The sequence below is a fragment of the Strix uralensis genome, chromosome 3 (assembly GCF_047716275.1).
Source record: "Strix uralensis isolate ZFMK-TIS-50842 chromosome 3, bStrUra1, whole genome shotgun sequence".
NCBI classification, from domain to species: Eukaryota; Metazoa; Chordata; class Aves; order Strigiformes; family Strigidae; genus Strix; species Strix uralensis.
Genome location: NC_133974.1, coordinates 47,194,141 through 47,220,607, shown reverse-complemented (window position 1 = coordinate 47,220,607; position 26,467 = coordinate 47,194,141). Strand labels below are relative to the sequence as shown.

At 35.2% G+C, this 26,467-nt stretch overlaps 1 protein-coding gene across 3 annotated transcripts in view; it reads left to right on the top strand.

Annotated features, from left to right (window-relative positions):
- ASCC3 (activating signal cointegrator 1 complex subunit 3) overlaps nucleotides 1-26,467 on the top strand; it is a 288,803-nt gene that overhangs the window by 222,238 nt on the left and 40,098 nt on the right. For all 3 annotated transcript variants that reach the window (XM_074862160.1, XM_074862161.1, XM_074862162.1), the window contains 6 exons: nucleotides 7,358-7,495; nucleotides 7,597-7,717; nucleotides 11,221-11,353; nucleotides 13,945-14,070; nucleotides 23,572-23,683; nucleotides 23,941-24,075. In XM_074862160.1, the coding sequence (XP_074718261.1) occupies nucleotides 7,358-7,495; nucleotides 7,597-7,717; nucleotides 11,221-11,353; nucleotides 13,945-14,070; nucleotides 23,572-23,683; nucleotides 23,941-24,075 (765 nt within the window). The remainder of the gene's footprint in view (nucleotides 1-7,357; nucleotides 7,496-7,596; nucleotides 7,718-11,220; nucleotides 11,354-13,944; nucleotides 14,071-23,571; nucleotides 23,684-23,940; nucleotides 24,076-26,467) is intronic.

The following is a 26,467-nucleotide window of genomic DNA, read 5'->3' as shown; positions in this document are numbered from 1 at the left end:
CTTGGCATTTTTCTTCATTCAGCCTTATTTGTATGATACTAATTCTGGATGACATAAGATCCCTTTGAGAACTCATTGGTTAGTTTTATTCAATGGTGTAATTGGTTTTGCTACACGATGGCCAAATGTTAGCCTATGTTATGTTAGCTTCCCAGTGGGTAGACTTCATAAGGCTTCTTAAAATGCTGTAAACAATGCTATCTATAGTAACATCTGAAAGACTGATATTGAGGTAGACACAGATTCTTACAGCCATTAAAAGTGATTTTTCTCTATTAACCTGCATGGCAGCTTTTCTGTGACAATAACAGAGAGATTCAGGCCTTAGGGGAGAGGGATTGGAGTGGGGGAGAGACCAATACTGGATCTTTGTTACCTGTTTATCAGCTATGCCATCATCTTAGCTTCCTTCATCTTGTCTGTAGATATTCTCCCTGTAGTGGTAGTGCCAAATCAGGCTCTGATTTGCAGCATGTGAAGAGTTCTGTTCACAAAACTCCGGACTGCTGCTCTTCACAGTGCTCTCAGATAACAGGCAAATCCACCCCCATCTCTGCCACCCAGCTCCAATATCAAATTCAGACAATATTTCAATCAGTTATATTTCAAAGGACATGAACTTGTATGAAGCTTCTGGAATACATATTTGTATGTATAAATGATGTACAGAAACAATCCTTCAACTGTTGCCACCAAAGTAGACAACAGCATACCTGGATCATGGAGGAATCATACAAGATGTTCTTTCCCTCAAAGGAGTCAGTAGTCTAACAGGTGCAACTGAATTATAGTCAAGCAGGAATTTTGTTCTACATCTGTCTACTGAAAATATATATTACAGGTGGCTCCATTCAGTTTTGGAGGTGGTTCTTCCTGGATGCTTTCCTTGAATTTCATGTCTGATGTACAGTTTCCTGCTCATAACCAGGTTCCTACAGTATTCAGAAAGTTGAAAGGTATTCAGAAAGTTGAGACAGCAGTCAGTCTTCAATAAGACTGAACAGTACTTGATGAAAATTGCGGTTTCTAGTAGTGATAAGTTTTCCAGTTCTACTGGACCTGTTGTTGCACAAAAATAGTTAGATCTGTTTAATAGATTCTATCCAACTAACTTTCAGGCTATGTGCATGCTTTTTATGAAAAAATGTCCACTGTCTAGTTTAGTCTGGGCAAGGAACCCTCCAGTGATGTTGAAATACCCTACTTACTGAGATTTGTAGCTGATACTTCAAAGCTCATCCCTACATTTGCCAGTTGCTATGCATAGCACATGCAGACATTCTTCAGGATTTAAGCAGGACTGCCACAGTTTGCACAAAGTAGAGTATGAGTGGACAGTCTCTTGACAAAGAAAGAATAGTTACCTATCTTAGAGCCTTAGAGCTGGGTTTTTTTCTTTTTCTGTAGGGTGCATTGTCCATAAACATTCCAAAATTAGCTCTCTATCCCTCTTATAATTTGCAGTCCCAACACAGAGTTCATTTTTCACCAAAGAGTGAAGGAGCAGCTAAAACTGCCTTCCTTGCCATTTGCAGTAGTTGCAAGGACTCTTCAGTAGACATCACTTTGTAAAGATCATCATATTTATACTTACGAGGCACAGGTGCATCATGACAGAAATGTGAATAGGCAGTACATCTCAAAGAGAAGACTGCCCCTCTAAATTGAGTAATTCTTCGTTTCTTTTTATTGTTCATTGATGCCAACGTGCCAATGAAAAAAGAAAACCTTATGCTTACCCTGCTTTTTAGTATAATCATGAAATGATTTTAAAATATACGCTTTCTAGCCAAAATTCTAATTTGGATCTGTCAGCCAGGACTGTCACCTTGAAGCTTGTGACTCATTACTTATCTTGTTAAAAGGGACGACAGCTCAGATTATCCTTTTAGAAACAGACAGTGCCACCAGTTTGTGATGGTAAGCTTGGGTAAGATCAGTTATACTGTTCTACATTAGGAGCTGACTAAAGAGGAACAAGTTATTTTTTCAGAAATTGCATCTACATCTGTGGTGGCAGCAGATGTTGCAATCTTTTTACAACATAATTTATTAGAATCAAGTTTTCAGTTTATTTATTTTTCTCTAATGTTTTTACTGCTTTTTGTTTTTAACCTAAAACAAAAGTACAAAGCAGTATTTATTTTTTATTGTTTGAAGTTAGAATGCAGTTCTCACCAGCAAACAAGCAGAGTGTTTTCTTATTTGTTTTGTTGGGTATTTTTAAGAAATTTATTCCCTGGCCAGATACTTCTCTAAAGGTTAGAGAAGGAATTTTTTTTTATTTATTTACAGTGCAAGGACAGAGAAGAAATGTACCCATGTACAGTTTTAACTTACAATGTTAAACCACAATGGTTTTTGTATTCTGCTTTGTGCATCATTTTACCATCTGCATCTTGTTAAGACCGTTCTTTATGAAACCTCTAGAAATAACTAAAATCCTTTAGCACAAACATACCTACTGTAATATTCAATCGCATCCATACCAGACAATAGCCAGCTTCCACTGAATTCAAGGGCACTTGACAGAAGGACATTCATTGACTCCAAAAGAATGAATCAGGCCCATACTGATTTTGCAGTTTTAGAGATGTGAGTGTATGAACATGTGTGCACTAATTTGTATATTTGTATATGTGTTCATACACTATGTGGAAATATGCATAGACATATGCATGAAAGTGAATTAAATTTTACCATATAGATGTGTTTTGCATTGCTAAAAAAAAACCAAACAAACCTCCCCCCCCCAAAAAAAAAATCCCCAAAATTGTTGGAAAAACAAAAGAGGACTTTCCTTCTCTAACCTTTAAATCAAATAACATATTATCTCCATGTTAATGTTCTGAGGTAATGCTATGCTATAAAACAGGAATAGAAGAATCTGGTCTGTGTCATGATAGGTATATTGCTGTCTTTTAGATGAGAGTTTTAGTGTTAAATGTATATGTTTTAATAATATCTCTCAACTGTTTAAACCATATTTTAAAAGGTTTCTTGAATAATCTTATTTGAGGTGTTTTAGGCATCTTGTTTTGTGTAAGAGAGTTCTGGAGTATAAGTCAACTCTTCATCAAAAATAATTTTATAATATTACTTTTTTTTCTGCCTTTAAAGATCAGGAGGGTACCCAAGAATGATTTCTAAGTGTTTCACTCATTATAGAATTTCAACTTCCTTCTACAAGATGTTGTTTTTATGACACAGAAGTGTGTCATAAAAAATTAACATTTAGTTATAACAAGGAGATGTTTTTATTTCACTTAACATCTGTAGCAGATGTGAAATATGTAATTATTTTTGTAAAAGACTTCATAACTTTCACGATTCTTTTGTTTGGCACATCTTTCTTCTATTGGGCATTTTAGACAATTGATAAGCATTATTCAGTGGCATATGGTCTGAGTCTGACGTGCTTTGAAAAGAGTAGAGAGTACTAATAATGAGGATTCTGTGAAAATGGGAAAACCAGCACAACAGATATGCTTTGAGAAAGTATGGGTTTTTAGCATCTTGAAACAATATATCACACTCAAAGGGACAGAATTGGGCTGCACAATCTGTTAGCTCATTCTTGTCCAATCTGGTCTCCTCCTTTCTTTTGGAGCCAGCATTGTCATCAACTTGCTGAATTATACTCTGACTGGAATGTATTTCAGGCACAGGGTAATGTATCTACTTAAATGGAATCCTATCTTTCTACAAAAGCTTTTTAAGTATAATAAATTTAAAATATAAAAAAGTTCTATTAGCTTAAAGTAAATGGTTCAACAGTTTACATATGTGCAGGAACAAAGAAAATGACTACTTACTAGTTTGAGAAAAATCTAGCTTGTTCAGACATTAGAATATAAAAGGTAGAAATAAACTTTATTTTTTATAATAAATATTTTGCAATGGTACGAGAGTCCCAAATTGGTTTTCAAAAGTTTTTTACTAAAAAGTGGATTCCTAATCAACCTAATATTAGGAAAGCACCGGAGATATTTTTGTTTCTTCATCAAAAAAATCTGTGAAGGATAGCAAAACCTTTTCCACAAGAGCCCAATCCTGCCTGTCTTGGAGTCCAGGGAGAAATCCCTCCTTGCATTAAGTTCCCTGCATCGGTGTTGTACAAGCGTTTTTTTATGTCAGTATGTCATGTATATTTCCTTGTATTATTTTTAATATACTTTTACTATTCTTCAGATAAAATATATTTTCTTTATCCTTTTATGAGTTAACATTACAGTTGTTTTCAGAAAGATAAATAGTAATGAAGTTATAACTATGCAGAAATGTTAGATTTGTTTTATAGTCACGATGCTGCATCTGTTTATGGTTAATGAACCTATTAATTGTGCCGTTATTTCTTAATAGAAAGTGATAATATTCTTAACACTACACCGACATAAGACAGTTATATTTTTAAATAAATTGTCATGAGAATTTTAAGCCCTGGATTGTGCCTATGGGTAAAATAGTTATGTTTATTACATCAATTTATGTGAAAGTAAGGGGTCAGCTAAAAATGACTAGGATTCCCTGCTGCTAAAATGACAGGATAGTAGTACATGCGCCAGCTCTCCTGCTAAGGGTTCTTTAGTTTTCCTGTGGTAAATTACACTGCTTTGCAGGTATGACTAACAGCACCACAGGCCACCGCTGTAATACAAGTCAGAGGGGGAAAAAAAAAATAACCACCACTGATTGTAAAAGCAAGAAGAACATCTTTGAATAAATTCCCAGCAGTGTGAATTTAGGATGTTTTATGCTGGCAAGTACATGGCAAAAGGTTTAGCTCAGGTTCTATACTGAAAATAACTAACATTGTAAAACTGCATGTGCTGAAGGAGCAGTCTAATCGCTATAGACTAATCCAAATCAGCTAATTTGATCCTTGTACTCTTCTGGAGGAAAAGGGAATTTAGGTTCATTATTTTCCCAATACCAAATTCTGCTCATGTGAATAATGAAATAAATCTCATTGAAACTGGCTTGTTCCCTTACATTAAAGACATAACTGTCATAAGGTGATGGTTCTTGGTGGGGAGGAGAAAAATTAATTCAGCAATATAATATATTTTGTCAATTTTTGAATGCAGAAATTGAGTAAAATGTAAATGCATTCATTTTTTCATTTATTTTTCTGACATTTGCCAGTGTCATTTTCTACTTTTTCATCTTCATTCCCCGTGAAATGTATACATATAACTATTATTTCTCAAAGTGTCCATCTAAGCATAAGGAGCCTGTACAGTGCTAGTACCACTTCATACATTCATAGCACAAAAAGCATTAATACGTTCAAAAATATATTTAGTAATGTTGATGGTCATAATTGTAGTGAAAACAGTATACAGGTTCTCATTTTATCAAGCTATTTTGTTGTCTAAGAAAAAATCTTTAAGATGGGTCATAATTCATGTTGTCTACACTGCAGTCACATGTCTACATGTTGACTAGAGAAATCAAAGGTTTGCTGATTGTATCTAGATAGATAAACTTTATCTTTTAACATATCCTCCTTTCATTCAGTTCTTTACTCTTCGACTTATCTACCCCTCTTCTTGTTTCCCTTTCCTAAATAGACTTATCCCCGCTTCGCTTCTCAATTCACTGCTTTTTTCTTTCTGCTTCCTTTCCTTTCAGTGTTTTATAGTCCCTTTCACTCTTTTCTTCAGTAAGCATCCTTTTCTTCTATACATGCCAGCTCAGTTTGTACAACAAATCTTCCATGTCTTATAGGAAACTCTCAGGAACATTCAGGTAGCTGCATTGTGAGGGAAAATAGTTTAGGAGCTTCCATTGACAGATCAAATTGATTGGACCAAGTCAAAATTTGAACAATATTTTTTTTTAAATTGGGTTGTCTGTTACTTCCACCAGTTCTGGTTCTGTTAGTCAATACTACTTCAACAAATAGACTTTTTAAAATGCTTTGTAATTTGAGCTTCATGACAAAATTGATTGATTTACAAAATCTATATTGTTTGTTTGTTTTTTATATCCTGAATATGGACTATTATATTCTCGGGCTTTTTTGTACCTTTTAAGGATTTTTTTGGTAATAGTAGTGACATATGTTACTTGGGTTTAGATATGTGAATAATTTTATAAAAATTAATTATAAAACCCAGGAAACATTCAGAGAAGGTTACAATGCTGAACATCAGAAGTGCAACACCTCAGAGTCCTAAGTGGAAATGAAGATATCAGTTCAGTCGGGCAGGTATCATATCTCAGTACGTCGAGATACTCAGTCTGAGATGAGACTGAATACTCAGTCCAGATTCTTCAGTTACCCTGAGTAATTTGTTCTGCACTACTGTTTTTTTTCTCTAACCTTGGCTATACCTCCTGGGTTAACTGTGAATGTTGCTGCCCATAAGTATGCAGTATCATCATGCCACTGCTGGTGGCACCAGGAAACCACTAATAAGAGATGAGGTTTGAAAGTTCCTGGCTATAATTATATTAAAATCACATAAAACAATAAATGGTCTTAGAAATAAAACAGAAGGAATATAGAGGGGTAAAATCACTAAACAAGACAGAAGTTACAAAGCTCTTGTTCATAATTAGTGAGGGGCTTTTCACAGAGGTCATCTACATAAATAAGCCTATGGAATTTACTACTTGAAAACATAGGCAAGAAATATAGTTAAAATTATAATAATTAAAATGATTCCAAGTAGTTGTTGACATGATATTTGAAAAAAATAGTAATAGTAATAAAAAATAACTTTTCATCTGAACTTCTAAAAGTTTTAAATGAAGACACTTATTGTATGTTGGGATTCACTACAGGGTTTGAGTCTATGAATTACAAACTCACTCAAAAAAAATTTCAAATTAATTTGCATTTCATCATGTGAATAGGAAACTTTTTTGATGAATAATTGCAGAATTATCAAACTGAAAAACTGTGTCTGTTTTTCATAGACGTTAGAGAGCGCCAAATTTATTTTTCATGACTGTTATTATGTTACTGGTTGCAGGGATTTGCTATGTTTTTATACCAGTTCTAACTCCTTTGATACTAGGGATTGCATTAAACAAACACAGAGCAGAATGCATAGCATTTGCCAGACCTGTCAAGATATTTTCAGCATTTTCATTTCCTTATCTGCACTACTTAGTGTGTCAATAAAGTCATGTACATTTTGTATTTTCCTCCATCATAAATATAATATTTGATTATTTTTAGACTAAAACCAGACTGTTCAGAGACTGAAGACTGTATTTTCCTGTTTGTTTAAACAGTGTTAAGCAAATTATTCTTGCTATTAAAAAAAAAAAAGATAACAAGCCTCAAAGTTTAAAATTTCTGAGTAATCTGTTTTAAAACATGCAACTATACTTTCTGTTACAGATGAATGACATTATAGTGACAGTTAGAGAGTCAAATCTGAAGCTGACACTTGCTTTTGGAATAGGCATGCACCATGCAGGTCTCCATGAAAGAGACAGGAAAACTGTGGAAGAATTATTTGTGAACTGCAAAATCCAGGTACATTTGTTCTTTGAATCCTGCTGTAATGAGTTTTATGTGGAATTTTAAAAGTTGGCTTTTTGTTACATATACCTCATTAATCCTTCTTTCTGTTTCAGGTTCTTATTGCCACAAGCACATTAGCTTGGGGTGTAAATTTTCCAGCTCATTTAGTAATTGTTAAAGGAACAGAATACTATGATGGAAAAACAAGGCGTTACGTGGATTATCCCATTACAGGTACTCACATAAATTATCAAAATACTCGTATGCTGAAATGTATTTCAAGCATATGCAAATGATCTGAATTATTTAGTAACTGGTCACTGAAAATACCTAATCTAGGTAGAGACTAGAAGTGCTGAGGAAAGGATTTCTTTGTTTAATACAAGTTGTAAGAGAACCCTTAAAAATTTAGGTAATAATGAAAATGTTTCTGTTTTGCAATCTTTTTTTTTATGCTAAATTCCCTTAACGTCTATCATCCAAAATAGACATTAAACAATTAAAGGGACAATATAAAGTCATATTTAGCTACCTAGTTAATTGTATAAAAGGAGTTTTTCATGCATGCAAATAGGTTTTTTTCATTTTTTAAACCTTTTTTAAACAGAAACAGATTTTTAACAGTAAACTTAGCCATGGTTTGAAATGCAGCAGTTGAATCGCACGTGTATGAGAACATAAAATTTATACGTAGTCACTTGACAGTAAATGAAAAACCTTAACTAGTCTAGTATCTTCAGTAATATAAGAGATACTTCAAGTAAGTGATACTTCAGAAATAAGTAGCTAAATTAAATATTTGAATTTCTGGTTTGGTATAGACTTTTATTGCTTTCTGGCTCCAGTAAACTCCACTTCTCATAAAATGTTCTGCACTGTTTTCAACAAGCTTAGGAAAGTGAACCATGGAACAACTTCTTTCAGAGTTTAGACAGGGAGAATATTTGTCTGGATGGTACTAAGCTTGAAGAATGAGGACAAGCTAAATTTATTCCAGGTTTCCTGTTCTGTTTTCCAATTCTCTTTTCGAAAGAGAAAGTTTATTATTAAATAATGCTATACTACACCAGAGATATGTAAACCTAAGGACAGTCTAAATGTTATTTGTAATGTAAATATAGAGCTTGCATCTTTTTAACCACGCACTGTCTTTTCAAAAAGAGGAGCTTACTAATGAAAAAAAGTTCAAACTGAAAATACTACAGGGGTTACTTCTCCAAGTAACCCATAATAGAGTTTAATTTAGTGGTTAGTGCTCTGCAGGAAACTTGGGATCAATTTCCAGACCAACTCTCTTGTTCAAAGATTCTGGTGTGACCTGGGATCTTAGCCGTGCACACTTGCATTTTGTGACAGACTTTGGCTGATGTAAACTTAGTACAAACAGTCTCTGCAGAGTAGTATCTTGCTCATCCCGACTGGAAGAATAGTGACAACTGACTTTATTACTGAATGGGGAAAAGTGATGAGGAAACAAATCAGATGAAGTTTTAAATTTTACGTTGAACCTGTGGGACTCTCAAAGATCAGTAATAGAGAAAATAATATATTCAAACAAAATCAGAAATTCAATAAGCATTGAAGACTAACTATGCCATTTTAGGAATCTGTTGTACAAGTACTCACAAAGACTTTAGGTAATGCTCATACTGTTTATTGACATTTTGAATTCAGGTGATTTGGACATTGGGGGTTGTTCAATTCTCAAATTTTCAATAAAGGGGATGGGGAGGGGGGGAGTGGGGATTGAATACCACCATCTGTGATGGAAGCATTTAGATTTTGTTGTCTGCACTGCAACAGAAAATGCAGATTCCTTACTTTATGAAGAAACATGTGGTGTGGTTTGCTTAGAGCATTTTTATTTTTAACTTTCTAGAGAATATTTATGCATCTGGAATTTCTGTGGATAGGTAATACAGTTTTGCAGCAGCAATAAAATGAAGATGTAATTAATTTCTTTCTGAAATACTTCCAAAATTTCACAATACTGTCTTTAATGCTGCCCTCAAGTTATGCCTTAACTGTTCCATCATGGTATAACTTGGTTTCTCCCTGCTGAAGTTACCTTTCTGTATCAGGGATGCATTTGGCTCCAAGGAAGCAGCTGAGGGCAGAATAAATCATTCTGGAGTGTTTAGTAATTTCAAAATAAGTAAAAATGTTTCTTTGAGTGAAGTCAGAGGTTTTGGGGAAGGCCTTTTCTCAGTTACCAGACATTTAGTCAGCCAGTTGGATCATATTTAACATTTCAGGAGTTAAGTCAAAAGCAGCCAAGCAACATATAGTCAGTAAAGAAAATATTGGGTTTGGATTATTACATAGTGGATATTGGCAAAACTAATTTCCTGACACTTTTTGGTAAATCCATTCCTATATGGTATTAAGCACAATTTAATTCACCACATAAGAATAGCAAGAAGTTGTTTCATCACCCTCCTGTGCAGGTGATCTCCTGTAGAGGTACCCATTCAGAAACATCCTTTTCAAACTAGCTTCATTTTACATTTTTTCATGTCACCCCTAAATTAACAAAAGGAACAAACTGATAAAAAACATAGTTGTCTATATAGCACATGGGTATGCAAGTGAAAATGTGTTACTAAAAGCTGTTTATTGTCATCGAGCTGCTCCTCCTGTCATGGTCCATTGCTGTATCCCATTCTATACCCTCTGGCATTTCCTTCCCCAATTGACCATTGGGCCAAACGTTTATTGATTCTGAAGCCAAGAAATCACTTTTCAAAATGCCGGGTACTGCAAGCCACATGTTGTGCAGGTATGATAGAGCTCATAGAGAATAAAGAAGACATAAAAAGTTTTAAAATTAAGATGTAAAACTTACTTATGAATTGCTTTCCATTCTTTCTTCAAAGTTAAATAGCAGTTGGAGGTACCAAAAAGGAATCAGAGCTCTGTTGAACGAGACGCAAAACAACCTATACAGATGCACTTCTCGGCTTATGAGAAGACACAAACAAATAGATGATAAGCATACTTATCTTGGTGGCCAGATAGCAAGTTGAGCATGTTTTGTGTAAACTAGTATTTTCTGTGTTTATAGACATCATTAACGTGTATTTGCATGTAATGGTGTATGGCAGAGTAGTAGAGGTAAGCTTTAACTGTATCTGCTTTTAAATTTGTATATCATGATCTGATATAGGGACAACATATGATACAAAACCATCTCCAGCGCTAATAACTAATATAATTTGTCCTGAAGTTTCAGTGGTAAAGATCATAGCTGTCAGTAATTAGAATTTTCCTTTGCCATTTTATCTCTAAAATATTCAAAACCTAGGAAATCATATACAGCAAAAAAGCTTATACAAGGGAATTTTATTATTGTGAAGTCAAATACTTGAAAACTAGGAAATTAGATAGTTGCCCTTGTAGCCTTCATGAGTTCTCTTACTCGTCATCTTTAATTGCATATGATCAAACGAGGGATGGATGTGGAATGGAAAGAGAGTAGAGGAAATTTATATTAGATGTAAGCTTGGATTCAATTGCAGTGGGTGGTCTTCAAGTATGCAGGACGATAGTCTCTGCCAGAAAGAAGTTCATCGTAAATTTATCTGAGATGGAAAAAGAAATTAGATGTGTCAAAACCAATAGGGCATATGAGGCCAGAAATCAAAAAATCCTGTATTGCACATTATACAGACATAAATACATGTATTTATACATTCAAATAAATACATTTGGTTTATACATTATTGTCTCTTTGGCAGATGTACTTCAGATGATGGGACGTGCTGGCAGACCACAATTTGATGACCAAGGAAAAGCTGTAATTCTAGTTCATGATATTAAGAAAGACTTCTACAAAAAATTCCTTTATGAACCTTTCCCAGTGGAATCAAGGTAAAGATAAAGCAATCAGAAAAGCTGAATAAACTATAAACAGTACTACAAATGGGAGATACAGAAAAGTGAAACAAAATTCCTGTGCCAAGTATTTCCTAAATATTGGGGTCCTAGAGGAAAATTCACTTTCCAGAAAATATTATCCATCTTTATGCAGAAAAATCCTCTCTTCCATGAGTTTTGAAGCACTGTTCAGCTCTTTAGTCCATTCCCAGATAATACTGCAGATGTTTGTCTGGTTCTGAGTGTTGTCTCAGACATTTGAATGAGAGCACAAACTGTTCTTCAAGGCCAGTGTGCAGGACAACTATACATGATCCTCAGAATCCTCTCTGAAATTCTGTAACAAATTCTTATTAGGAAAAAAATAGGTGACTTTCTAGTGCTTTCTACCTAGAACACTTGTTCCATTATAGAGATCACATTCTTCAAAATCTCAGAAGTTCAAAACGAAATCTTCATGGTGTAAACTAATACACTTTCAACACATCTTTCACTTCAAAATTGCGATATTTTTATCAGAAATGTAGAAAATCCACCTTTTTGCAGCCTCTCTGAATTTAGTTGATACAAAGTTTGCTGTCCAGCATAGTGTAACTTGTGCCTTGATTTTGATATTTATAATATAGTTAGTTGTTCAGCGAGAAGCAGAACTAGTTACATCGGTCTCCTATAGGTGCATGTTTCATGGAGGAATTCTCAGACATCTAATAAAGCATGAGCATTACTGAAAGCTTTTCTCAGTGATGAAGAATTCACAGTACTGTTCTCCTAAGGAAACTTCATCGCTCAACATAAGTGATAATGGGACCTCTATCTGGTCAGGAAATTTGTAGGAGCTTGAGAGTGCTATCCACCTGCGAAATGTAGTTGAAATGGGCTGGTGTATTTGAAGGTTAATTTCTGCGGTGCACAGACAGACATATAATTTTTGCAAAGAAAGAATGTGGAGACATGAGCTTCATTTCCTTAGGAAACCACACTTTTCTTTTTTTAACATATAAAGTGCACTTAGCACAAAAGGCTAGGAGTTGAACTTCTTCAAAATGATAGCTAATATGTCAAAAAAGGAGTGTGATTAAAATGGGGATGATATATCCAGACTGTATGGCACTAGCATAAACTAGGAAATCTCTCTATTCATTGGTAAGTGGTGTTTCTAAATAAAGAAATCGTATCTTTAATATAACAGTAGTAATGACACCTTGATTCTGTTTGGAATACTATAAATATTCTGTGTTTCTAGTAGCTCATTTTGTGTGTATATATTTACTTTGTAGTTTGATATATTCCATCTTTTACTATAAACAAGGAATATTTGATAAATTTTCAGACAAAGACTCACATATTAATAGCAATCTCTTTAAGTTCTATGTAGGTTGTGAGCTGATTAACTTAGAGTTGTCTTGGTCTCTTTTATGATCAAGTATTTGAGGTAAGAGGCTTTATAGCTTCAAAGAGAAACTTTGGGGGTTTTTTGCAGGATGTTTAGTTTTAGAATGCTTTCCCATCTGTTCTACCAAGGAGCAGATTTATCAGCTTCGTGTAGTATTTCCAATTTTGTACAATTAAACTTCATATTTTTTTAATTAAAGTTTTTTCTAAAAGCCATTGTCTATGTGTTAGTTGTAGGACTTGAGTACACAACTCATATGACAGGCCTTGTGCACTCACTGATCGTGGGTCTGAAATATAGCACATCAGAAGCAAAAGAGAAAGCACTCTTTATTATGGAACAGCTATTGAATCATCTGTCCAGTTTCTGTTGGACAATCTGGGTAGAACATCTGCAGTTCTTACCTTCAGAAGATGCATTCAGTGGTATAGATCAGTAAAACAGCTACTCATACCACATTATTCTTTACTTTTAGCAATAGGGAAAGAACAGTAGGAAGAGAAAAGGGATTATAATACAAGAAAAATTAGGTTGATCCTTAAGGATATTTGCCCTTCCCTGATTGAACTCTAGCCAGGCATGATCTCATTACATACCCTAATGCAGATCTTTGTTCCATTAAATGACATGTAACAGTATTTTACTTTGTAAGAATCATTTTTAACTGCTTTTGTTCTTCTCTGGGTTTAAATTTTTCTGGGTAAAATAGCTGCTCTTTTTTTCTTTTTTACATTCGATGAAGATGAGGCAAAATCTGGGGGAAGCAATTTTGATGTAATTTTAATAGCTCTCAAATATTTGTCAAGTATTAGCTAAACTATTGCCACTGTTTCATTTCCTGTTTGTCTTTCCATTTGATTCTCTGTTGGATTAAACCAGCATGATCATATGGTCAACATACAGTATTCAGAAGTTACCACTGAGTAGCTCCATCTGAATACATCCCATGAATGACTTAAACTTGTGCATTCTTGGTCCAATCAAAAAATAATTTGAGCTTCATTCCACTATCATGTAAAGAAGGTGACTGACTTTGCAATTACATTCCCCCTTCTTCTCTTCTACCAGAAGATAAACATATAATATTTTCAGATTAAAAGTAATAAACCTTTTAATGCACAACTCTACAAAATCTATTACCCGTCTTTGAGACTGTAAAGTCAGCTAAGTCCTCTTGTTTCCTGTTCTTCAGCTTGTTAGAAGTGCTGGCTGACCACTTGAATGCTGAAATTGCTGCTGGAACTATTACTTCTAAGCAGGATGCAATGGATTACATCACCTGGACTTATTTCTTCCGTCGACTTATAATGAACCCAACGTGCGTATAAAATACAAATGCAATTTAATCTAAAGGTAACTTGAGGGCAGAGTTGATCCAAAGGTGGTCCTGCTGCTGTTGGAGCCTAGAATACTTAGCAGTCTCCAATGTAGGAGTATTATTGGCCCACACATGGAATAAAACTTGCATGCACATTTTTTTAATAATTTTTTTTCTAAATATAAATGCATTGCTTGGCAGATAACTTTACAATTTAGCGACAACTATAAAATAGCCTTATTGAGAGGGCTACGTCAGCATCCCTAAAATAAAACTCCAGATTATCACATTCCTTTAGGTATTGTATCTATGTGTTACTTTTTTTTTAACTACCACATTGGTATGTTCTGCCCAGTTTTATAAAGAAAATCTATTAAGACCTGGATTTTCCTAATAAATGAGAGAATAGCTATCAGCTGTTTCTCTGTGATAAAGTTTACTTTCATTAGGGTAGCCTGGTGAAACCATGTGTGCAATATTTTGAATGATTGTTATCATCCTGCCTAGCTCCAGCTGGTATGCAGATCATTCTGAGCTGTTCCAGCAATGTAGCCTGCCTTTGCCACAGCACTGTTTTGGGTAAAGGGTATGTTACCTATGATGTGATCATTCACCCAACAAAATAATGTGGCAAATAAAGAATTAGGCATTTATAGCACTAAATATTTCTTTATATACTCTAGAGTGTAGTATTTCTGAAATCATGTTAATGTCCATAACATTTGACCAAATTTTCAGCTGGGTTCTTTATGGGCAGCGGCAGGTGGGAGCCTGCAGGTGATAAAATAATTTTCTTTAATTCTTTTTTACTCTTCATTAGTTTTGAATTCTGCATCTAGTCCTATGCTGAGAATCTCCCACAAAAGAGAATTTCCATCTAATCTTTGGAAATAAAAAATGCAGTGTTAGAACTGTAAACAAAGGAAAACATATCAAATTCTCTCACTTCATAACAAAATGAATACATTTATGTGGAAGGTATTTCTCCCCCGAGAGTGACAGCTAAATTCTGGTTTTCTGTAGCTTACATGTGGGTAAGGCTGTGTTTATTTGTATGACTTTGGAATTTAGACATGATCCATACTACAACTAATGTTAAAACTATGCCACCGAAGACACTATTCTTTTTTAGTATAAAGAATAAGTAATGTTATTTTTAAACATCTTCCTCTTGAATTGCTGTGTTAAATTGATTTTGTTGATTTGTCTTTGGCAAGCTCTGGTCACGTGCTATCTGTGGTAGGTAGATCTTTAAAACACAACATATAGCTCAAAGGTAAGTGTAGAATATAGAAATGTAGTCATTTGATTTAATAGGCAAGCTCTTCCCAATATAAAAGAAGGTTCCCACTAGAGTATGAGGTTGGCATGTTGACTCATAGTCCTTTTTTCTCAGCAGTTTCTTTACTGTGCTGTGTCATGGAAAGCTTAATCTGAAGTTATCACAATATCAACTTTTAAGCAAATGTTCTGCTATTCTGAGAGGATTGTAGGAAGAAAGTTGGGGGGGGGGCAGGGGGGAGAAAAAAAAAACCACTATATTTCATAGTGAGATGCAGAGCCTTTGTAGTGAGAAACAAGATGAACAGATCTTAACTAGTCATGCCCATAACAGCAGGATAGGAATGCATATTAAAGTTTCTAAAGAAATTGGACTCTTTCACTGGAATGCCACACATGCAGGTTGGAACGGTTCACAAGTTGTGCTGCTTTACCCCCTGTCTCATCCACACAGAGGTACTCAGCATTCCTTCTGTACTCAGTCATGCAGGGAAAAAAATGAAGGATATTATTGACTGTGTTAAAGAGGTTACTTCTAGATACCAAGTACAAATGCAGTGGATGTGCACGCTTTCCATTCTTTGACATTATAATAATTCTATTAAGTTACTAAACTAGGCAGTTAGTAGAGTTCCTGGACCTACTTTCTGTGGTATTTTCAGACCTACAAGCCAAGCAGTTCCAGCATGGTCAGTGTTTGAATGAGATACATCAAAGGAAAACCGAAGAGTTTTATGAACAGAAGTCTGATAGTTGAGATAACTTTGAATAAATTGCAATATGGTAATGCAGTTTACTGTGCCATAGATGATCATATCAAGTGGTTGATACTACCAAACAAGAACTATTTGTGGCCCTTAATAATCCAAAGGTTTTAGGGTTGGGGTTTTTTTTTTCAAAAGAGTAGTAACACAATGGCTGAATTTTGATTTGGGTAGTTACACAATACCCGCTCATTGTCACTTGATACAGTGTTCTTTATCATGTCCTGCCCTGAAGCAATTTTGTTGACTTTCTCTCCACTGTGAAACAAGAGCTGTTTTCCAGCCAGCAGGTGATTGTACCTTAGTGGTGAATAAGTAATTCCCATATGCATGATTGGTAAATCGCCTTGGGATTCATTGGCATAAAAGTCATTGCATGTGATGCTGTAAATCCCCAAAATAATGGGCTTAGATAATATGCAGAAGATTTATATTCTCATTTATTGCCAGTTTTAGCTACTTGTATATTAAAGCTGCATAAACAAATCTAGGATCGTTCTATTCCAATACAGTATCATAAAATACCTTACTGATTGCCTACAATTTGTACTATTTAAGTAATGTTAATCTACCTTTGTTGTGAGATAGAGATCAAAGTATCCTTTTGCTCTAAGTATCCATATTTCTTCTAAACATGCAGTCATTACAAAAGTTTTTTCTGGCACACTTGAGATAATTTCTTAGACTTGTAATAATGTCTTTTTTAATGCTGGTGCTGGAAATCTTTGCATCATGGTTTAACCCCAGCTGGCAACTAAGCACCACACAGCCAATCACTCCCCCCTGGAGGGATGGGGGAAAGAATCTGAAGAGTAAAAGAGAAAACTCATGAGTTGAGATAAAGACAGTTTAATAGGTAAAGGAAAAGCCACGCACACAAGCAAAGCAAGACAAGGAATTCATTCAGTACTTCCCATTGCAGGCAGGTGTTCAGCCATCTCCAGGAAAGCAGGGCTCCATCACACATAACAGTTACTTGTGAAGACAAACACCATCTATCTGAACATCCCCCCCTTCCTTCTTCTTCTCCCAGCTTTATATGCTGAGCATGATGTCACATGGTATGGAATATCCCTTTGGTCAGTTGGGGTCAGCTGTCCCAGCTGTGTCCCCTCACAAATTCTAGTGCACCCCCAGCCCACTCGCTGGTGGGGTGGTGTGAGAAGCAGCAAAGACCTTGACTCTGTGCAAGCACTGCTCAGCTATAACGAAAACATCCCTGTCTTATCAACACTGTTTTCAGCACAAATCCAAAACATAGTCCCATAGTAGTTACTATGAAGAAAATTAACTCTCTCCCAGCCAAAATCAGCACAGCATTTTACAGTCATTCTTTTCATCAAACCATTTTAATTTACTTGTTTGATGAACCCCTGTATCTTGAAATCTGTGAAATGGGGTTTAACTGTCTAGTTAAGAGAAGTAATTGAGCTGTTGATTTGGAGGAGTGAAGCAGCTAAGTGCTAGTTTTGTTCAGAGGCATACTGACTAGTCATGTGCATGCTGTTCAAGAGATGATGTGCAAATGAGAAGAGTGGTCCAAATAAAAATGTTTATCAGTGTATCAGCCTTAATAACCAGAGTTTCTTCCCTGTTCTTTCCCTCCACCAAAGCAATCATTCCTAAATGTAGAGGATTTGAATTTGCACATTAAGTCAAAGTTTCTGTGCTACTTCAATCAAGTACTACAACATGTTCTTCTTTCCACATACAACTTTAGTCGATATGTTCTTTACTTAGTCAAGATCATACAAGACAGATCAGCAAAGTGCCCAGTTCATTGACAGGGGCTATTTTGAAAGGCTCATCTATCTTCTTTCCTTGGCTGAAATTCCTTGACTATTTCATTCTTTTACCCTTATAAAAGATATAATCCGCAACTTTCTACAAAAGAGAAAGGGCTATGGGAAACACTTTCTGTAAATCCTTATGACATTTTCCAAATACATGTGCAGTAAAAGATAAATAGAAAATTGCAACATATGTAAAAGTTAAGCAGAATCAGCTTTCATTTGGAAAGTTAATTTTTAGATATTCTGAAAGCACACATCACATCACTGTTGAAATGTGTGTGGTTTTATGTATTTATAAATATATTTGAGAGAGTGTGTGTGTGTGTATGTACACTTACAAAATCAGTTTTCTGTGTAAATTCCTAGCGAATACCTGAAAAAATTGTTAATTAATAAAATTGAAAAGTTTGGCAGTAGCTACTAAAAACAGAAGCTAAGAAAGTGCAGGTATATTACACTGCAGTAATTACCAATATCCATATTTTGAGTTGGTAAACAGATATTTCTGAGGGGGGATTCTTTCTTTTACAGTCACATTTAGATCTGCATGCATGTATATATATATTCACAAATAATAGCTATAGGTATTCTTATGAATTTCATAACAAGAGCTTGACCTTTTACATTATTAGGGTCACAGTGATGTGAAAAGTACAGGAATGTAGTTCATGGCATGCTTTTACCAAACTATTCACATGGATGAAGTTTTTCTGATTCTCCCAGACTGGGAAGCCCCAGGCTGCTGAGTCTTTGAACCACCGCCTGTTCCCCAGTCTGCTGCAGTCTTAGGTGAGAATGCAAAGCTGAAGACCCTGCATCTCTCCATTCAGAAAGCCAATTCACATTATTGTCGTCCTACTCTTGGGTATGATTTACCTGTACAAATTATCTGCTGGACTATATCACAGCAAAAAGAAATGTCCAATTGATATGTAAGCAAATTTACATGTGCCTATTACCTCTGATTTCTCATCTTGTGCATGCATCTTAGGAGGCAAACTTTCTTGTAAATATTTTAATTAGAAGCGCTGATGTGGAGGCAAATTCCTCGTTGGTGTCAGAGAAACTGGACTCTTTTTTGATCTTCAATAACCACAGTGTATAATATACTAAAAACTGATTAGAGATAGCAATGTATCTCTCTCATACCTGGCATAAGCAAATATACGAATGAAAGGAAATACGACACAAGTAAAAAACAGATAGAGATTACTGTCTGCTGCATTTGTGCATGCCATAATGCATTTTAGCAAGCCAGTCACAGACTCCAGAGTCAGTCAGTGATGCCTTAACTACAGAAGTGAGTTGGTACATTGGTTCATAGCTCTCTGGCTGTGAAGGTCCATCAATTGTGCCATATACTCAGTACCATTTCCATGGTATCTTTTGAAGATGGCAGCTGCTGAAGGCCACAAGCTGATGAAAGTAAACACAGTTGATGACTGCAGTAAAGTGATTTACAAAAATTACTATCCGTGCCTCCCCCATACTTGTTCATAACAAAATTCTGCTTTCAGGACTGTAAAATCTCAGAAAACACACTTTCTTGCTATCAAGTGAATGCTGTAGATTCGTCCTTTTTGTGCATTTGTTTCAAAAGGCCTTCTGACTAGCAAGTTTTCTCTTTTAATACTTTTGGCTGACTCTGCCACCGATTTTCATTATGTGTGTCACTATTACTACCGCATAATCTGAACATAAAAAACATGGTGCTGTAACAAATGACTTCACAGCATTGACAGTTATAGCAGGATCATTTCAAGGCTGATGAAAAATTTCCCAGAGAGATCTCAGGTCAGGTTTACATAAGCTAAACAGGAAATGATTGCCACCATTCACATTAAATCCTAAATGTTTTGTGTAACTTCATCTACATTTTATGTTCCTGCACGTCTCTCTGTCTTTCTCAGCTGATGAAATTCCACACTTCCTTAGATTAGAGAAATAAGTTCATGTTTCATGTTTTGTTGTTCTTGCTAAGCTCTACAAGGTTTGGGATTTTAAATATATTATTTAAAAGACAATAAAAAGTTCCTTCAGTTTTTGATTGTTTAAATTTTACATACTTTGTAAATTTTTATGATACCTAGGGGTTTGTTATTGCTTTTTCCCAACGGACTACTAATGGAAGTTAGCCTGTCTAGCCCATGTGCTAGATGCTGTTAGGATAAAACTGCCTTTGACTTTCACACCTCTCAGGGGACGAGTAATTGTTGTGTTCAAACAGCCTGTAATTGTGATCCCGCTGGCTTTCTCAGTACGCTTCTGGCTATTAGAATCATTAAACAACTCAGCACCTGTTAACAGCATTGTAAATATTCAACCCTGCTTGTGTGCAGGTTGAGTCCAATATAGGAGAAGGCTTACAGAGCCCAGACTCATAAATTAGAGCTTCTGACAAGTCAATTATTGTGAAACTGGGCTTCACTGTGAAATAAATGAAATGGTGTGCTGATAAAAAGGTAGGCTGTCTGTTTATAGCAAAGGGAAAATAATGACTAGATGATTCAATGCAGTGAGCATGAAACTGCACTGTTTTTATTCTTTATCTGTAATTAAATAGTTAGGTAATATAGCTTCATAGAAGAACTCACATACGATGCAGTTTTTATACTTGGAGCATATCAACATGCAAAATTCAACTTGCATTTATGCCTGCGCATTCAAAATACTGTCTAATGTCATGATACCTCTGTTTTTGCTAATGATTTTAACATAGTCTTTCTAGATGAATGGCTTTGCTTTTTATTAGGGGAAAATGTGCTGAGTGACCAAGAAGCTCCTGAGGGTGTCCTCAAAATTATATTTACCCCATTATAGATAGTAGTTAAAACACACTGGTACCACTTCACTCAAGATTACAAACCATTTGAGATTTTTCTTTATGTTGTTTTATTTGCACTAGGCAGCTAGATATTTACTCATATGACAAAAAAAAAACAAAATCAGAAATTTTCAAATTCCCATAATTTTTAAAAGGCATTGTAATGCCTTTTATGACTCTAATTTCAGTGTGAAATACTGCAAATTGGACAAAGCACAAGATAAAATCTGTTTGAATTAGTGTCTTATATTACAGTCTCAAAAAATAATTTCAGAGTATCACCCATATTTCTTCCGTTATTTTATCAGTATTCATCATCAGTGTTGTGGTCCTGCAAATAACAGTGCTGAAATGATACGGTGAAAGTCTGAATACCATGACAGCAAAGTGCCTTAATTATAATCATTTCAGTATTGTTATATTCAATTTAGAGAAAAATAGTAATGAATCATTAGTGGGTTAGATGTATAAAACAGAAAATCTTTTCACATCCTTAAACAACTTACGTAGTTAATTTGCTCAATTATTTTCAGAAGGTAAACATAGTGTTACAAAGTAATTTCTGCTAATAAACAGAATCAAAATGTGTTTGGTGATAAGATGTCAGGCAGATGAAAGGTGCAGATGGAAATATTGACCATTTTTTATCATTACTGTATTACTTCCGTAAATTTAAAAGGGGACCCATGAAAATTAAGTTGCATTGAAAACAATGTTAGAGTACTTTTGCTGCAAATAAGTTTTCTTTGCATAAGTGATAATGTATGGCTGTCTACAATATAAAACTTTTTAGTCAATATAAATATTTCTTCTGTTTTGTTTTTGGACACTACCTGTGTTTTAAATATTTAAGATCATCTCATCATAAACCCATATATCACAGAGTTGAATACGCCACTGCCATATATATACACTTTGTTGTTGTGTAATGTAGCTGTTTCCTGCTATCAGAACAGATTTTTTGAAATCTTTTTCTTTTGGTAGTAGTGCTATACTCCAACTTTACCCAATTATAAGTGAACATTCAAAGCATTAGAGACTTAACTCCATGATTTGGGATTAATAACAAGGGAAAAAATGTGGAAATGAATGTACTGCTATTTAGCGTGGAGGCTTTCTTCAGTTACACTGTTGCTATTCAAAAAGATAAATGTTAAAAACTCTGTTTAAGAAAATAATAATGAAAATCAGATTCTGTTAAGAAAACAGTCATGGAAGGATGCTTTTAGTATATAAAAATGCAATTCCATCTTTTGAAATTCACTAACAGCAGCATTACAGTAAACAAAATAGAGCTTAAATGAGAATCGGATTCATATGACCAAATATAGCTTCAACAACTGAAGTGATTGTCTAAAGTTCTTTTTTTTAGTCAGTGATTACATTTCACTTCATCCTAAAGCAGATACATAAAATACTTCAGCATTCTACAAGCACAGGTTTCTCTCCATTGGCAGTAAAGGGAGTTAAAAAGAGTAACTCGGGTGTAGCTGTAGCTATGTAAAATCAGCTAAAATGAATCTCAGCACACTGTTTTTCAGCCTGATGTTCACCGCACAAAATAACACTGAAAGAACCTACTCTTCATTACAGCGTGCGGTATGGTTTCCAGTGGAGATGCCAACTACATCGTAACAGTAGGAAATTGTAGTAAAACAGCTGGTATGAACAAAGGAGCATCTTTCATCCTTGCAGTAACCTCAGTAGTTATTTGTGCAACAGCATTTTACAGAATTAAATGAGCAGGGACAACCTTTTTTACTGTGCTTTTTAACATTTCAATAAATGATCAAATTTTTTGTTTGTTTGAATTCCACGTTGAAATTGTATGATTTAATTGCTCTGCTTAAATTCAGAATTTTAAAACTTTCTGACATGCTCAGTTTTTCTTTATTGCTCATTGAACTTAATCGTTACTTTCTGAATTGAGACCTTTGTTGAATCTAGGACACAAGTTTTTAATACATTTTTATATAGAGTTTTCTAAGTAAAAACTCTCTCTAAAATTATGTTAGTCTGTGTGAATAAGAGTCTTATAATACAGCTTAAGTGACTTCTACAGTTAAGGAGCACAAACTTCAGTCACTGAGTCTTTTTCATATGCTGGCATAACTATGTTTTGGCACACTTTATAAACATTTTTCCTTTAAACAGATAACTAAGAACCATTGTTACTAGATATAGTTTACCTAAACAATTTTGTCTGAAAATGAACATGTGAAGCAACCACATTGACAAATACCCTATTCCTTTTTTTAGCAATTTTAACTTTGAGAATAACATTACAGGGAAATATAACAACAAGCACCAACATTTGGGTTGGTATAAGGTTACTTTTTCAAGAGATGTCACTATATGCCTAGTTTTTATTTTCGGAGTTCCAGGATGTAAGAACAGTTGCTATCCTTGGTGGGTTTTCTTCCTTTCTGTTGAGATTAAAATACTGTTACTTGTGTTAATATTGCTTGTTCACTTTCATACTTATGTGATCAGGAAAATATACTTATGCAATTGGGAAAATTTTCCCACTAACAAAATGCAGCCAGTCCAGTTCTGTTTGTATCAAATTTTCTATTAACAGACAGATAAATTACCATCTTTCCATATGTACATGCTTGTATTATGTTGGTTACTCCCACAAACCATTTAAGAATCATTAATTTCTTGTTAGACTATATAAGGGAAAATTTCTGTGTTTAATTGTTTAATGTGGATGTTTGCTGTTCCAAGTATGTGTGTGTATTATAGCAGCCTTGTAAGTTTTCCTACGAGATGTTATTGTTAAAAATCTTCAGTGTAAAAAGTATTCATGCAATGCATCTGTTTTCAATTTATCTAGTTACTATAACTTGGATGATGTGAGCCATGACACTATGAATAAGTACCTCTCAAGCCTTGTTGAGAAATCTCTCTTTGATTTGGAATGCTCCTACTGTATTGAAATTGGGGAGGTAAGACTAATCTGTGCCTTACAAGATTCTGTAAGATACATGCTCCTAAAAGTTGGAAACAGCAAGATACATACATGCTCCTGATTTGAGATATTACTAGGGAGCTATTTGTAAGACTTAGGTTGAAAAGTGAGCTTAATTGGGGTTGCAACTGAATTATGATGCTAAATCATTTTTGCTGTTCTCTCTTATAAAGTAGTCTTAAAATACTTTACAGTTTTGTAGGAACCACGTATATTTGATTCCTCTTCTAACAGGATAATCGTAGCATTGAACCTCTGACATACGGCCGCATTGCTTCCTATTACTATTTGAAGCATCCAACTATTGGAATGTTCAAAGATCAGTTGAAACCTGAAAGCAACGTTGAAGAATTGCTCTTAATTCTGACAGTAAGTGTTGATATTTTCTTAACTTAAACATAGGTAACTCGACACTCTTAAAGACACAAGTATATGAAAAACCACCCCCAAATTAAGAAGTCTTTCTTCCCTGATCTGCAATTTAATTTTTTGTTGTTTTGAGTAATGTACCTGAATCATTTTTGTTATTTTAAGTGTTTCATCTAATCAGTACATCAAAATTACTGTATACACCTGTTTCTCTTCTTATGTCCCTTTATAATGTTCAGGATCTATACAAATCTGATACTTGGTTTTTTCTAAGTATGTTAGATATAATACTAAAATGCCAGAATACTAACTGCACCAACATCCTAAATCTGTACCAGGGCCATAACTTTGCACTGGGACAATCTGGAAGATACAGCAGCTTTAAGAAGTGGGGGAGACATATGGGGAAGACCTGTTTCCTAAAATGCCTTTTTTTCCTTCTCCCAACCACCTTATAGTCCCTGAGGTCATAACCTGCAATAATGCCAGATCATATAGTTAGTCTAGTAGAGAAGTGCAATGCAAGGCAAAAGATTTTAGGGTACAAATCTGGGGACACAGTGTACAATCCAGCATGATAGTATTACATTCTCATCATAAAAGAATCCGGTTTTACTCCATTTTCCTTTTTGAGTTCTTAAGTAGCTATATCCACAAAATCTTTTTCATAATGGTATAACTCCACTTGTACACACACACACATATTTGAAAAGAAGTGCCTGAATATTATCCAGGAAGACTTAGTTCTGCCCACTTATGATTATAGTCTCTGTTATTCAAGTGGCCCAAATTCTTTAATATTCTGATTTCCAAGTGTTAACTTCAAGATCTAGAGTCCCATCTTATAATATTTAGGTATGATACTTTATATTCATTATTGTTTTAACATAGATTTGGATAGATTGGATCAGTGGGCCAATGTTAACGGGATGAGCTTCAACAAGGCCAAGTGCCAGGTCCTGCACTTGGGCCACAACAACCCCCTGCATTGCTACAGGCTTGGGGAGGTGTGGCTGGAGAGCTGTGTGGAAGAAAAGGATCTGGGGGTTCTAACTGACAAGCAGCTGAACATGAACCAGCAGTGTGCTCAGGTGGCCAAGAAGGCCAACGGCATCCTGGCTTGTATCAGAAATAGTGTGACCAGCAGAAGTAGGGAGGTGATAGTCCCCCTGTACTCTGCGTTGGTGAGGCCACACCTTGAGTATTATGTCCAGTTTTGGGCACCTCAATATAAGAGAGCTATCGAGGTGCTGGAGCGAGTGCAGAGGAGGGCAACGAAGCTGGTGAAGGACCTGGAGAATAAATCCTGTGAGGAGCGATGGAAGGAGCTGGGACTGTTTAGTTTGAGAAGTAGAAGGCTGAGGGAAGACCTCATCACTCTCTACACCTACCTGAAAGGACATTGTAGAGAGGTTGGTGCTGGTCTCTTCTCACAGGTAATTAGCGATAGAACAAGAGGGAATGGCTTTAAACTGCAACAGGGGAGGTTTAGACTGGACATTAGGAAAACATTTTTCCCAGAAAGAGTGGTCAGACAGTGGAATAGGCTGCCCAGGGAGGTGGTGGAGTCACCATCCCCGGATGTGTTTAAGGGTTGTTTAGATGAGATGATGGGGGATACGGTGTAGGGGAGAACTTTGTAGAGTAGAGCTGATGGTTGGACTCGATGACCCCAAGGGTCTTTTCCAACCTGAATGATTCTGTGATTCTGACATGCTGCCAAAACTTCTCTGAGGAGAAACACAAGAAGAAAAATAAAAATAGTGCTATTCAACAGTTTGCATCTCAGCAAAACCTGATCACCATTTTATGACACTAGGAAAGCCACTTTTCTAGTACAGAGACTTTCGTTCTGCTAAATTTAAATCACCTACTGCAAACATTCAGAGAGTTACAGCTCAGAAATAAAGGCCACAGTAATTTTTTATAATGGAAAGTGTTAGACAGCCTAAATGTGAGAATTGCTATCACTGACCCTGCAATATCTGTTGTTCTGTTGTCAGAAAACATTGAAAATTATAGGAAATTAAATTCAATATATGAATTCAAAACAGTAATCAACCACAATTCCTATATATGATGTGTGTAAAATAACTGAAATTTTAAAAATAAATACCCACTAGTGAACAGAAGTTAAATAATATAATGTTGAGTATTCAAGGTGAAAGCTTTACTCCAGCTACTGTCTCTTTAAAATCTCTTCTCTCTAAAGAAAATTTTCTCCACCTAGAAACTTCAGAAATTTTTTTCAGAAAATTTGGACAGGGAAAGTTTGAGAATAGCATTAGCAGAGATGGGGGACATTGCATGACACTGCCTAAACTAGTGATCAGCATACGGAAGATGAATGATGGAAGCAGAACCCAGTACTGTCTCTCATGTCAGGGCTCCT